This window comes from Festucalex cinctus, chromosome 2, assembly GCF_051991245.1.
Source record: "Festucalex cinctus isolate MCC-2025b chromosome 2, RoL_Fcin_1.0, whole genome shotgun sequence".
Taxonomy (NCBI): Eukaryota; Metazoa; Chordata; class Actinopteri; order Syngnathiformes; family Syngnathidae; genus Festucalex; species Festucalex cinctus.
In genome coordinates, this window is record NC_135412.1 from 20636939 (window position 1) to 20652119 (window position 15181).

Here is a 15181-nt window from a genome sequence, read left to right on the forward strand (position 1 = left end):
TTCCCAAACTGATTGATTGCTATGCAAGGCCACAAGGACTCTGAAACATAACATTCAGAGGGAACCAGAGCCAAACGTTAAACTTCGAGCTTCTACAATTAAAGAGCTCAAATGCAAAAGCAGACATCTTTGTTTTTCTTTTTTTTTTTTTCTAATTCTGGCTCCAGAATAGTTAGTTGTTTTTATTTAAGATATTCTAAACTAAGTTAGGTTAATAATAATAAGTTTTCAAAAAGGTCATTCATAGGATTTCATTGCAAAACCAGAAAGACACACAAGATGTTTGACCCGATACCAATACACGATATTGGTATCGGGTATATACATATTAGAGCTGTCGAACAATTAAATTTTTTAATCATATTAATCACATCGTAGAATTTTTATTAATCATGATTAATCACTGACTTAAAAAAGCTTTTTTCCCCCAACATTTTTGCCCACTGCACACGCTCATCCTGCTTTTTCTAATCAATTAATTATTTGCATAATTTAAAATGGGAAAAAATGACCTCCGGCAATATAAACATTTATTAAATGCTTTACTTTAATGCATGTATATATTTATTGCTCAAACTCCAACAGCTACCTTTAATGTAACCACTGTCGGCTAAAAAGGATCATCTGCGGTCAAAATTAATAGTGTGATTAAACTGTGGCAATACAATGATTAATGCGATAATTTTTTTTGATTAATTAATTAGTTAACGCTTTAACTTTGACAGCACTAATACATACATACATATATATATATATATATACATGACTGTTTAGCATGTACTGAGGATGTACGCATGTACGCCTCCCAGTACTTTGGGAGAATATATGTCTTGTTGTATGCTTTGTCAGCACGTTTTGCTACCGTATGAGTTTGAAGATAAGTTTTTAAAAAGTTTACCAGTTCAGGGTGTACCCCGCCTGCTGCCCATAGACAGCTGGGATAGGCTCCAGCACCCCCCGCGACCCTTGTGCGGGGCAAGCGGTTCAGAAAACGGATGGATGGATGGATGAATGAATGGATGGATGGATAATTCCTGTGACATCAGTGCTAGTTTTGTTTAGCTCATCTATGGTGTTTTGCATTGTGTGTTAGCATGAAGCTAAAGGAATTTTGTAAGATGGTATGTGGTTTAAAATATACAACTTGTGAATATCTTTGTTTTCTTTAATTTGTCAAAGTACAAATGGATGGATGGATGGATGGATGGATGGATGGATGGATGGATGGATGGATGGATGGATGGATGTCAAATTTGTGAATGTAAAATGCTACATCATCATTGACATCTCTGGACAATTTAGATTGAGGGTCTAATTGTGAAACTACATGCTTAAGTAGGCTTTATTGCCTTTTAAAGACTTGCCAGCACTCCGTCATATGCTTCTTTTTTATTTTAGCCAGCAGGATGTTCTTCCCTCTCCAAAGTGGCTGGATTTTCTTTCCTCACTTTCCAGCGCAACCTCCCCCCCTCTTCATTTCCGCCTGTCTGCATACATTGTGGAGGCCATTAATCGTCCCGTGCACAACATGCACCCCAGCAGATAATTACGGTCATTAAAGCAATTAGGGAGCACATGGAGGGCAGGTTTTTAGTTAGACCCCGAGGCTCCTCTCTCCTCCATCAGGAGGGCCGAGGTGGCTAAAATAAGAGAAGGGAGTGAAATGGATGAAGGCACTTCCTGTTGGTGTCGGCGTCACAGTCTTCGCCAGCTTTGTGACCAGAAGCATTAGCAAGCAAAAAGTCCTTCCCGCTCTCACATCCTCTGAAGACTATTTTCAGCAAATGGGAGGGAAGCAGACAGTGGTTTTTGCAGCATTTAAACACGCACACACACACACACACTTATCACCACGCCTGTCATGTCATGTGATCCTTAGCCTAATATTATGCTCTCATTGTGTCTGCCACTGTGGGAGTCCTCGCAGATGCGAGCGATTGAAACGAGCGCAACAAGCTTCACATGTGTGCGCAAGCCGCAGAAAGTCCCCCGCCATTTTCTGAGGGTAAAAGACTGTCGTCGATCGTACGGCCTTTTCGGGACTTTTCCCAGCATCCCCCTCTGTTGTCCTTGGCACACGTGCGTAAAGAAAACAAAAAGCGAGGCCAGCGAGGAACAAGGAGCCGCTGTTACAGGTTGACTCCGAAAAGGATGTTCAAAACGAAAGCGGCGGTTTGAAAATGAGATCATGTCCACGTTCACATCCAAGATAAAGAGCTTAAGCAAATGTTAATGCGGTCATCTTTATTGTCGGGACTTAAAGGTCAGTCAATGTCAAACCGTAAATGTCAAGAACAGACAAAGCGTGCTTTGATTTCTTTTCTTCCTTTATGGATTTAGTGATATCCAATACAAAACGCTCATGAAAACATTGTGCTGTGGTGTCCATTTTCATATGTTTTGGTTAACACATTCAAATAATGAAAATTATTAGCAGCCAATTAATTGTCCAGCTGATGTAATCAGCCAAGATACGCTCGGTTGGAATTGGCAAGAATCTGCAGATTGGTGTTTTTCTCTTTCTCGTTTATTTATTTTTTTTTTTTAATACGACATAATAAAAAAAAAAGACAAAGATAATGCCATTTAAACAATCCCCTATTAAGCTCAATATTATATTGGTTGAACTGAGAACAATGTAGTTCTGGCCTGTAGAGACACAGTTTCAGTTTTCATGTTTTTAGGTTGTTTTTTTTTGGCGTCCGACATGAGAAGTTTCGTTCGCATCAGCACTTATCCACCCCATTCGCAACATAAAGTTGGCTCGCTTGCGAGCTATGCCTACAACACAAAAGTGCATCTTCCTTTCTGATTGTCCGCTGGCGTGGTTGCTTTAGAGCGCCTCGTTGTCAGCCATGAGTGCGCGCACGTCACAAAGAGAAGGCAAAAGAGCAAGATAAAAATGTTGGACTTGACAGCAAGCATGTGTTTATTATTATTATTATTATTATTATTATTATTATTATTATTATTATTTATTGTTTAAATTGATCTGTAATTTTTCTTAATTTTTTTTATTTTTTATTTTTTAAATCGAGCTATAATTTACAACCTGAATATTGCACACATACTGTATAATTAAATGTATTCAAGAAAATATATTTTGCCACGCGGGAGGGAGAACAAAAATCAGTAAAATGTTGATCTTTAAATATTGCAGTTCAACATTCAAAAAGTACTGTAGGTAACAGACCTGACGTCACATGTTCACAACATACTATAATTATATATTTCTAAAGAGAGGGAGAGGGGTGAGTGATTTTTAAATAGTTGTGCCTCCCCCTGCTGGCCATTGGATAGAATTCTGGTTGTAGACGCTACATAATAGTTGCCTTTCATATTGCCTTACATTGGATCATTTTTCTTGGTTATATTGTATAGATTGCTGTCGAAAAAATACAGTAGCACCTATAATAATAAATGAGGGTGATTGGAAGTACAGCTGCAATTTTGCCATCTAACCACAAGGGGTCAGACGGGCTCCAAGCAGTGTTGCTCAGAAAGGCCTTTTCACACCGCGCTTTTTTTTTTTTTTTTTTATTGTCCGCTTGTCCATATATGGAAGGGGATGCTCCGTATCTTACCAGAAAGTAGCGCGGATGTTTTGCTCTCCCATGACCTTTTCATGAGGTCAAGCACTATTAAAAAAAAAAATTAAAAAAAAAGAATAGATGGAAATATTATAGTAGAAGTCAATGTTAATTTAATTTCCCAACAAGTGGTCAAATTGAGTAAAATATCATTTTGAAATGCATTTTAGCCAGAAAACAACATGTAAAAAGAGTTACTGTATTAGTTTAATTTTTATGCAACTACTGTACTTTCTGTTTTAATATGAATTTAAAAATATTATTTATCATAGTAATTTTATATTTTTAAGTATGGTTTTATAGCTGAAGCAAACCCATAAATGATCACATAGTGCTCATATTAAGAAGAAACAAAAGCTACTAGTTAACGTTGGCTCAGGCTTTTATCCAGATAAAATGTGTTTCTATAGCTTTGCTAACATTGTAAAATAACCAACAATAAATGATAAATTAGTTAATTATACAGACAAAGGTACACAATTATCTTAACTAAGGCCACAAAAGAGGAATATCTTGTTTCTCTGAATCGGTTTGCTACAAGAAGACCTTTTGGAAAGGCTAAAATTGGGTATTTTTTGATGACCATTGACGAGGATATGTTGCACATCTCTAAATGAGAAGAAAAAATGAAACACAAAAAAAGCGTGAGACTTTTATTCACACAACTGATAATATCGTATTATAATACATGAAAAGCATTCATTCCAAGAATGTTCAGAATGGTGTGCGTCCATGTGGATCTTCGTCTAAATCTTAATTTCCGTGCGGAAGGTCTGTGCGTGCTCATGCTTGGCCGGGTGTCGCCGCGCCCGGACTGTTAGCGTCCCCTCGGCGCCAAGTGATGATGTCACAGTGGTGGGGTCAACGTCCTCGGGTAGCTGACACTTGTGGGTGAAGGTGTTCATCACGGAACCGTCCTGGGCCAACTGTCAATCAGGGAAAAGAACAGCAGAATAGGATGTCATTAACCTGGCAATAGCCAGATGGATACCTCTCCACAATAATTTGGTTGGGAAAAGGCGGGACATTCTGTACAATAATTCGATCTGATTTGTTTGTTTTAACCAATCACGACGGTGAAAATTTTGTTTTCATTCTTGTCGAAGGGGGGAAAAGCACGAACATTTTACCAGCTAGAAATGCACAAAACTCCCCTCGCTATTCAACATTCAACAAGGAAACGGTGAGTAAATATGCGAGAACAGAATTAATTGCAGCGTGCATTCATCCATGTTAGGTTTGTTTGTTAGCCCCAACGTCAGCGCTGGCTTCCTGGTTTCGTCATAGTTGCATATCCCGTCCCCAAACACAATGTCGCTCTGTGATTGGTAGTTCGGAACGGCGGTTACCTGCGGGAGCGGTACAAGATGTATTCTCTGGAATTTGTGAACTCACAAATACCGCCAGAATTCATCTTGCGAGAAAAAAAGCTAAAAACCTGAAATACTGTAAATATTTGTTGTCATTATTTGATGAAATTGCATTTCACTATTTTAAATTTTTTTCTTATTTTATTTTTTTTTTCTTCTTCTTTTTAATTTTTTTCTTGTTAAGAGTGACAATGTGTCAATTGCAGATTGTAAAGGTGACTGTCATTGTGGAAAATGTTGATTGTAAAATTGGTAAAAATGTCAATAAAATATAAATTAAAAAAAAAATTTAAAAAAGAAAGAAATTGCATTTCACTAACATCTAACATCTCCAATAGAGAATGCAATTGTTGCAGGGATTTCCCAATCTGAATGGTAGTTTCAAACAACAACTAACTGAAAAAACAAACAAATAAATAAATAAATACATCAAATACAATGAAATAAAAACTAACTATAATGTAAAATTCAAAATTATTATAACCCGGGCTGGAAGAAAAAATGAAATAAAAACATCTACGGAGGGTGTTAGGTGTAAAACAACACAGGACAATCGCCTCCTACTACTGTGAAAAGTGGGACAGTACGGGTGGGATATTTTGGCATTTGTGAAGGAAATGCAAGATAATGTGTGCGATCTGACCCAAAGTGACCTGAACATCAAATCAACAAATAAGACGTTACCTTTTCCGCGCGGACCTCAATTTGGTTGTTGGACGTGGTGACGATGACATCTTCAGGGGAGAAGTCTCGAACATCTACTGTGAACTGGTACGAATCCCCAAGCGCTTTGATCTTGCCGCTTCCGCCTGCAAAAAATTAATAAAAAAAAAAAAAAAATCAACGTTGTTGGGAATCAGTACATGAGGGCTTAAGCTCATTTCCTAAGATGTCTTCCCAACAGCAGCGCTGCACATTGTCGTCATCCATATCTGTGGCCACATAACATAATGCCGGGTCTTTATAAAGTCATATTTTTGATAAATTATTTGTGGTACGGGCACCATATGCTATCATGTTGAGTGGGAACTCACACTAGGCCTTTTGAACTATTTCGAGTGATCACATTAATCATGACGTGATGTTGAAAAGTTCTGCGGGGAACTTTGCCGGTCCTTTTAACTCACTAAACAGTCGATTCTCAGTTGAACTGTTTCATGGATGCCAAAAAGATGGAGTACGCGGCTGTGAAGCCTTTTTCTGCCAGATGCGGAAGAAGGTCGAATCAATCCAAAATGGTTGCTTGTTTTTATGCTATCTTTGCCTCAGGCACTTTGTCCAGCCCCATATCATGAGCGTGTTGTGTGCTCTTTTTGTTCACACCTACAGTATCTAATTATATGTTAAGAGTAGAGCTGTCAAAATTAAGCGATTAATCAACAAATAATCGATTATCAAATTAATCGAAAACTGTTTTAATAATTGAGTAATCAATTGGAGACATTTTTTCATTTAAAATTGTCCAAATCCTCTGATTTTAGCATATCAACAGTAACTGTTCACTGATTTCTGCAGAAGATTGATTATCATCTGTATCTAATAAAAATAGGACATTTACAAACATCTGTTTTTACCTTGTAAAATAATGACTCAACCGGTAACAGAGTACAACATCAATTTCCCCGTTTTGTTTTGTTTTGTTTTTTTTTCCTTTTATCGCTATACAAATATGAAGTGCAAAATAAACAACAAACGCTGGTTAATAAACAGCAATCAAGCAAAAAATGCTTTTGTAATACATTGCAATGTAAAATTAAAATTAATCAGATTAGTCGAATAATCGAAAAAATAATCGATAGAGTAATCGATTCTAAAAATATTCGATATGCCTTAGTAACCGGAGGCGGTGTAACGCATACAGATGTGCTCGATTCAATAATGAAACACAGCCGGTGACTGCTGCAAATTAGCTCCTATGTTGTCAGTTGTTTTTCGCAGAGGATAAAGAATATATGTCTTGTTGTATGCGCTGTCTGCATGTTTTGCTACCGTATGAGTTTGAAGATAAGTTTTTAAAAGGTTTACCAGTTCAGGGTGTACCCCGCCTGCAGCCCATTGCCAGCTGGGATAGGCTCCAGCACCCCCGCGACCCTTGTGCGGAGCAAGCGGTTCAGAAAACGGATGGATGGATGGATGAATGGATGGATGGATGGATAATTCCTGTGACATCAGTGCTAGTTTTGTTTAGCTCATCTATGGTGTTTTGCATTGTGTGTTAGCATGAAGCTAAAGGAATTTTGTAAGATGAAGGTATGTGGTTTAAAATATACAACCTGTGACTATCTTTGTTTTCTTTAATTTGTCAATAACCTTCAGTGGAAGTGTAACGAACCTCAGTACGCATTATAGTATTTGCCCGAACCAATTATCGCAGACTTTTGACGCCACACGTGCTCAAACACTTCGATTGGCCTGCTCTCTTACTGTCTATTACATCTCCTTAGATGTCCTGAACCAACACTAACTTTTCTTATTTTGTGTACAGTCCAATTGACAGTGACAGCTGTTTGTCCTCGTGTGTGATTGTGACCTCAGTTGAGAGCTATACGACACACGCACACACGTGTGTGTACAGCGGTAACCGAGCAACCGTTTGGTTATGCCTCTTGCGCCGGCGTCATCCAGATAGTCGGTGTCTGAAGTCAGACCGCTGGCAGGCAGTCCAGCATTCTCCAAGCTTGTGTGTGTCTATTGTTGTGCAGCCTGACCACTCATGCACTGCTTCTATCTCCGGGATACTAATCACGGCTCCCAAAACAATCGTGACACTTCGGGCGCACACATTCCTGTGGTGTCCGTTTAAAGGTTACATGTGCATATAGTAATATTGTTGTCCTTCATCACAAAACTGAAGAATGATTGTATGTGATAAAACTATAGATCGCTATGCACTCAGCTGCAAAAAATTTTTGACTTGAGGGGAAGCAGATTCAGTAATTTTGCCAGCCTGTGGAAGCTCACCACACTGCCTTTCCTTTCTTCTGTCACGGAAGTCTTTCAGAACAGGATATTTCAATAATTAGGGCCCTCAAATGCACTACAAAGTTCCTCTTGATATTATTTTGTTGTTATTATTCGTGGTTCTATCATCATGCCATGCCTGAGACACAGGAAACTCTGCCATTTCTATTTGAAGTGGCCATTTTAGAATCTTTTTGGTCACTTCTAAGGGTCCTTAAAAATTGGCCAGAATATTGCTATCACATTTGTACCACCGATACTGGACAGATGGCTGATACTAAATTGCCAATAATATCAGTTTTGGTCATTGCTAAATGCTAACCAATCCATTTGTATTTCCTTCTAATTATTTCAACCATTGACACATTGGCTAAATCCAAATTTACATGCAACTGAAAATTTTAGGTGTCCACATACACACAAAAAAAACCATTCATCAGTTCTGAAACCAATCAGAATCCTGCAAAAGCTACCAAAAGGTATGCTTCACCATGATTGATTACCAACCAGCTGAGGGTAGGGATGGGTACCGATTCATCCATCCATCCATTTTCTTGACCGCTTATTCCTCACAAGGGTCGCGGGGGCTGCTGGCGCCTATCTCAGCTGGCTCTGGGCAGTAGGCGGGGGACACCCTGGACTGGTTGCCAGCCAATCGCAGGGCACAAAGAGACGAACAACCATCCACACTCACAAGCACACATAGGGACAATTTGAAGCGCCCAATTAACCTGCCATGCATGTCTTTGGAATGTGGGAGGAGACCGGAGTACCTGGAGAAGACCCACGAAGCCACAGGGAGAACATGCAAACTCCACCCAGTGTCCAAAGCCTGGACTCGAACCCGAGTCCTCAGTACTGTGAGGCGGACGTGCTAACCACTCATCACACCGTCCCGCCCGGGTATCGATTCAGATTTCCAAAACTGATTCCATTCGAGGGGCCTGGTTCGATTCGATTCACGATTCACATTTATTTTCAATTCAGTTAAGGATTTCATTCAGTACCAATTTTACTTTTATATGGAAGACATCCTCAAGTACCAATGCTGCAATACGGTAGCAGAAACTTCTTTGTCTTACTTGGTGCATTAGTAAAAATATGAATATTTACATTTATAGTTGAATCCAATGCAGTTACATTAATCATGTATGTTTTGCTTAAAACAATAAATAATTTAAATCAAGTACAACCACAGCGCTATGTAAATAAAGTGGAGAAACACTTTGGCAAATGACGACATTCACATTCCTGTGACAGTTTTTATGCTTAGGTCAGTGGTTAATAAATAAATAAATAAAAAGAATCAGCAATCGGAGCAGCTCATGCTAGAGCTGTTTCCTTTCCTTGTAAGCACTGAGCTTCTTTTTGGGTACTGTGAATAACAGAAGAGCACATTTGAACAATGCTGAAACAACGAAGGTTTGAACGGAGTACACGCTCACCTCAGGCACATTAATTTACGGGAAAAAGCCGTATTAAAATTATTGATTCATGGTTTTATGAATCGATATTGAGCTATGAAAAGGAATATTGATTCGATGTCGATATCGATATTTTAAACGCAGCTCTAGTTGAGGGTAACCTGGCAATAGCCAGATGGATTTGCGCTTCACTCAAGTGAGTTATCCGCAATATCCATCTGGTACCACTCCACGATAATTTGAACGATGCGTCAATCTACACGTTTGTTTTAACCAATCACGGCCATGCGTGAAAATTTCGTTTTCGTTCTTGTCAAAGGGGGGAAAAGCACGAACATCTTACCAGCGAGAATTGCACGAAGCGTCTCTCGCTGTTCAACATTCAACAAGGAAGGTGACTCATGCTGCGAGAACAGAATTAATTGTTTGTTAGCTCCGGCATCGGCGCTGGCCTCCTGGTTTCATCACAGTTGCATATCCCGCCCCCAAACACAATGTCGCTTTGTGATTGGTCAGAAGAACCAATCGGCGGAAATCAACGGGAGCGGTACAAGATGTATTCGCCGGAGTTTGTGAACTCACCAATACCAGGACAACTCATCTTGCGAGAGCAAAGTTAAATTCAGGGTGTAATTTACATAATCCTTTTCTTTACATAATCCAAAGTTTTTTCCCCCCACAATCTTGTTCTTTCAGTCACAACTCACAGCTGATAACCACAGGTGAGGGCAGGAACCTAGATCATAAATTGAGAGATTTACCTTTGGGCTCATCTCCTTCTTCATCATAAGAAACGGATACAGAATCTACATGACTGCAGGCACTGCACGACTCCGCCTTCTGATTTCCATGTTCATTCCCTCACTTGTGAACAAGACCCCAACATATTTGAATTCCTCCACGGGGCAGAATCTCATCCCCGACCTGGAGTGGGCATTCTGCCCTTTCCCAACATTTGGAGGTGCTGATTCTCATCCAACCTGCTTCACACTCAGCTGCGAAGTTGAAGATGACGGCTTGATGAAGCCAACAGAACTGCAAAAAGGAACCAAACCAGAAACCTTCAATGCCTCAGTTTTGCAGAGAAGTTCAGTTTTGCGGAGACAGAATCCAACCCACACTGGAAACAAATCTGACTTATTGCAATGTGGACACACTCTGAAATTGGTCATACAGGGACGGAACAACCAGTACCAGGGCTGATACCACGAGCTCCCACATCACCCTCCACAGGAAAAATGCCTTCCCACGTCCACATAAACACATGTAGACTGGTTGAGCTCTCAAGAACCCTGCCAAGGGTATAGAGATGGTCCACTGCCTCACGGATAGAACGAATCTGAAATTTGACTTTTCAGCGCACTCTCATCTCCAGAACACCTTCAAAGGCATGACCAAGGAGGCTGAAGAGAGTGATGCCCCTGTACTTGGAACATGCTATCTGCAATCGGCCAATCCAGAGGCACCGTCCTCGATGTCCATGCGATGTTAAAAAAAAACTTCAGGAGGATGCCATCCGGACCTGGAGCTTTTTAACCATTTCAGTGCCAGAGATAGGAGATAACTGCCTCAGAGTCCCCAGACTCTACTTCCTCCTAGCACAAAATGTAGATAGAGAATATAACAAGCGTGTTCATGGAATAAATGAACCTTGTGAGGTCAGATCCAATCTGATATGACTATAATGCTTTCAATATTGCCTTTCACTTACTGGAAAAGCCCAAGGTGTCGCCCCCAGGCCTCATGAAGGGGCCAAAGTCCTCAGAAAACATCCCGTGACTCTTCTCCATGTACGGATTGCTGGAGGAAGACGAGGACGACGTCTGATGGAAACTCCGCTCCGATCGGTAGGCAGAAGAGTTGCTGGCACTCATGGATGGCTGAGGTTGCTTGCTGAGGCAGAGTGAAGGAAGAAGGTGGAGAGGCTTGCTTCTTCTTCCACAGTTTCCAGCTAAATGTGACGAGATACAACTTTATGTCCTTGTTTTTATTTGTTTGTTTTTAAATCCCATAATCAATTTGTGTTCGATGAGGTCAACGCATCCTCTTATATTGTCACTCTTTAGCGGACACTCCCCCATTTGCGTCCCGTACAAGCAGTGTTAGTCCTTGTGTGGACAGGAGGTGTGCACGTGTGTGATAATGGTCTATTTTTATCAGCACACGGCACCGAGCGACGGGAAGGCTCTGTGCTTGGAAAAGTTAATCGAGACCGCCTGTAAGCGAGGAGGTGGGTGTGTGCGTGTTTGAACATTTGCCATTCCTAACTCACCATCCCTGAAATAGATTTTGTGTGTGTGCGTGTGTGTGTGTTGTACTTACTGTGCAGCATCACCCGACTTCAGGGCTGTCCAACACATGGCTCACGAGCCGCATCCAGCTCATCAGGTTTGTACTCTGGCTTCAGAGGTTTTTGTAGAAAAAAAAAAATGAAGAACATATTGGTAGCAACCTAAAAGAGCCTACAGCTTTATTATTATTATTATTATTATTATTATTATCCATCCATCCATTTTCTTGACCGCTTATTCATCACAAGGGTCGCGGGGGGTGCTGGAGCCTATCTCAGCTGGCATTGGGCAGTAGGCGGGGTACACCCTGGACTGGTTGCCAGCCAATCACAGGGCACACAGAGATCCACACTCACAATCACACCTAGGGACAATTTGGAGCGCCAAATTAACCTGCCATGCATGTCTTTGGAATGTGGGAGGAGACCGGAGTACCCGGAGAAGACCCACGCGGGCACGGGGAGAACATGCAAACTCCACCCAGGAAGGCCGGAGCCTGGACTCGAACCCGTGTCCTCAGAACTGGGAGGCGGATGTGATAACCAGTCATACACCGTGCCACCTATTATTATTATTATTATTATTATTATTATTATTATTATTAATCCATCCATTGTCTTAACCGCTTGCTCCTCACAAGGGTCGCGGGGGTTGCTGGAGCCCATCCCAGCTGGCTTCAGGTAGTATAGGCGGGGTACACCCTGAACTGGTTGCCAGCCAATGCAGATTATTATCATTATCAATATTATTATTATTATTATTATTATTTTTATTATTAATATTATTATTATTTTTACAGAATTTACTTTTGCGAATAAAGTTAACTATTTTTTTTGTAGCGTGAAATACCTTTTTAGTAGTAATACAGATAACACCTTAATAGGGACAGGTGGGGCAAAACTCAGAATTTCGGAATTCATTTCAGTTTAATGGAAGAATTTGAATTTGAATTACTGGAAGTGGATCTGAATTCAATGAAATTCAGAGAAACTCATTCTCATCACATATCAGTGAGAATAAGGTGTCACGCATGTGCTTCAGACAAAATATCCAAAATGTTTGGGCAAGATCCTTGACACCAGTTACTACTTTCCTCTTAGCGCCATCTTTTTACATGATAAAAAGCACACAAAACCTCAGGAATAGGGGATTTTTACAATGAAAAGCTGAGGGTTTTTTTTAACTTGCTGATTGAATGACACAGAAATGATGGACGAACTAAGCTGAGAGCAGGATGGAAAATATCTTATCTCTGAGGTAAAGTTGCGAGCCAAACAAAGATGGAAAGAATGCGCTGGAAAACAAAGCTGTCTGGCAGTCTGGGACTTAAATTAGGCCTGTTATGCTTTTCGTCTATTAATATCTGCAAACGCATGACGTCTGACTGATGACATCTTAAACGTTCCAATACAATTTTATGGCTTTGTTGATATATGCCGTTACGCCCATTGGACTTCCATGAGGATCTGTTAACAATGTCATAAGCATTAGCATGTTCACATGACATGAATCAAATACACTTGTTTGCAATTATTGCAGTCAGACGTGAAGCAAATGTAAACTGTAGTTCATACATTTATATTAGGTTTACATAATGACTCACAGGAATGAAAAAAATAATAAAAATATATAATTTTATTTATTTTTAGAAAAATGCTATTTTAACAACCTGCTGTTATTTTTTATCGCTTTCAGCAATATGATTTAATAACTTCCTTTTATTTATTTTTATTTTTTTAGAGCTCAGTATTGTTCATTCGGCAGTCTTACTGATTCAACATTTTTTTTAAGATAAGAGCCTTTTTTGAATATGTGATAGCCATCAAAGTGCCATTTCCTTTGGTGAAAGACTAATCAATACCACAACGCTATTGTGCTTGTAAAGGCAAAATTGTCAATGCAGACAGTAAATCAATTGGATGGGGACGATATGAGCAAGAAACAACGGAAATAACAGCGGTCATCAGATGGAAAGAGAGCCAAAATGGACAATATACTAAAGCTACTAAAAGACGGAGAGGCTAGATGGCCAAGATGGGATGTGATAGCTGAAAAATGGAAAGTAATCAACTCAAGAGTGAATGTGATCCGGTAATCCAGCTCAGTCGTGACATTGAATCTGTGCTGCTCGTTTATTTGTGTACATTCCGAACGGCCTGTGTGTCCATTTCAGCTGCTGTGTGTTACATAAGGCTGCAGACAGACAAACGCAGACCATCACCTTACATGGTGGAAGCACGAAAGGTCTTCTTATCTTACAGCTATTTTATTTCTATAGTCATCAGTTACAATACATGTTTATTGTTAGGGGCTTACCATAGAAGCTATTATTATTATTATTATTATTATTATTATTATTATTATTATTGCACCATTTAAAGCAGAGGTGGGATTTTCTTTTTTTTTTTGTTCTCAAGTGCCACTTTTTATCAAAACAGACAGACAGGCCAGATGACATGAGGTAAAAAAAACAAAAACAAAAACTGAAGAATGTATGTAGAATGGTTTATTTTGAATCAAAATAAAATATTTTTTTAATGTACTGCATGCATCTAAAATATGTTTTATTTTCTCCAGTTACTCCCTAATTTATATATACAAAACAGATGGGTGATGCTAAATTATCATGAATTAGGATTATTATTATCTTTTTTCCGCCCTAACAGAATTCAGCTTCGGTGTGCCGTTATGTCAATTTAATCTGTCCAGGGCCTTTGCAATCAGCTGTGCTGGTGCTGACCCATGTCATTCAAATTACAGTATCTTAATAACTTGTTTCTTGAACCAATCAGATTTCAAATTATAGCTTCTGAGGGCCAATATTTTTCTGTCCTCTGATTGGTTGGTCACAGCAAGCCAAGAACCAAGTGCCAAATGCACGTCTCGCCATTGGGTCCAATTATTATTCATCAAAAATCAACTCGGCTTTTCCCTTTTGGTGGAGTGTTTCCATGGAAACAGGTTTTGTATGTTTCTACCTTCCTGCGTGTGCATGTGTGACTGATGCTTGCAGATCTCTAATCTCTAAAATAACGCAAGTGCTAATTGGAAGTGTGAAGGGAAGGTGGAATTGAGAAAAGTGAAACGGTAACTACATTCTAGCCTCAAGCATGTGCACGTGCGTGGGCGTGTTTATGTGTAATGGGGGTCAAGAAAGACAAATATGTTTACGCCTGACTTTGAGACTGAGTCTGAAGTGAAGGCAATCAGTGTGTTAGGTCAAAGATAGGGTACTTAATATTGAACATATGAAACAGTAAATTATCATTTTGACGCCACAATTCTATCACATTCAATTTTAGCACACTTTTTGATAGTGAATAAGAGATTTTCCTGAATTTATTTGTCATTTATATTCATGCCATGTTTGAAAGTGTACTTGGACGATTGTGTTTTTTTTCCTTTAGTAAATCATTGCCTGGTTACTTAGGTCACATGAATGTGTGAAGCACCTGCACACATTTGACCTTAACAGCAGATCATAGAACACATCTACTGCAGCTCTCAGGTAGGTCTGTTCAGTTTGTATTTTAGGTTTAATAACC

The 15181-nt window shown here is 39.6% G+C and overlaps 2 protein-coding genes across 2 annotated transcripts in view; one reads left to right on the forward strand and one right to left on the reverse strand.

The window, feature by feature from the left end:
• clcnk (chloride channel K) overlaps positions 1-15181 on the forward strand; it is a 37332-nt gene that overhangs the window by 1640 nt on the left and 20511 nt on the right. Inside the window, exon 2 of the mRNA XM_077513611.1 lies at positions 15067-15144. The gene's annotated coding sequence lies outside the window, so the exon portion shown is untranslated. The remainder of the gene's footprint in view (positions 1-15066; positions 15145-15181) is intronic.
• Positions 4229-11524, reverse strand: hspb7 (heat shock protein family, member 7 (cardiovascular)). Its single transcript, XM_077515321.1, has 3 exons — positions 11057-11524; positions 5645-5769; positions 4229-4516 (listed from the first exon to the last, which is right to left on the reverse strand). Exons 1-3 carry the CDS (start codon positions 11217-11219, stop codon positions 4337-4339), a joined length of 468 nt encoding a protein of 155 aa, XP_077371447.1. The 5' UTR covers positions 11220-11524; the 3' UTR covers positions 4229-4336.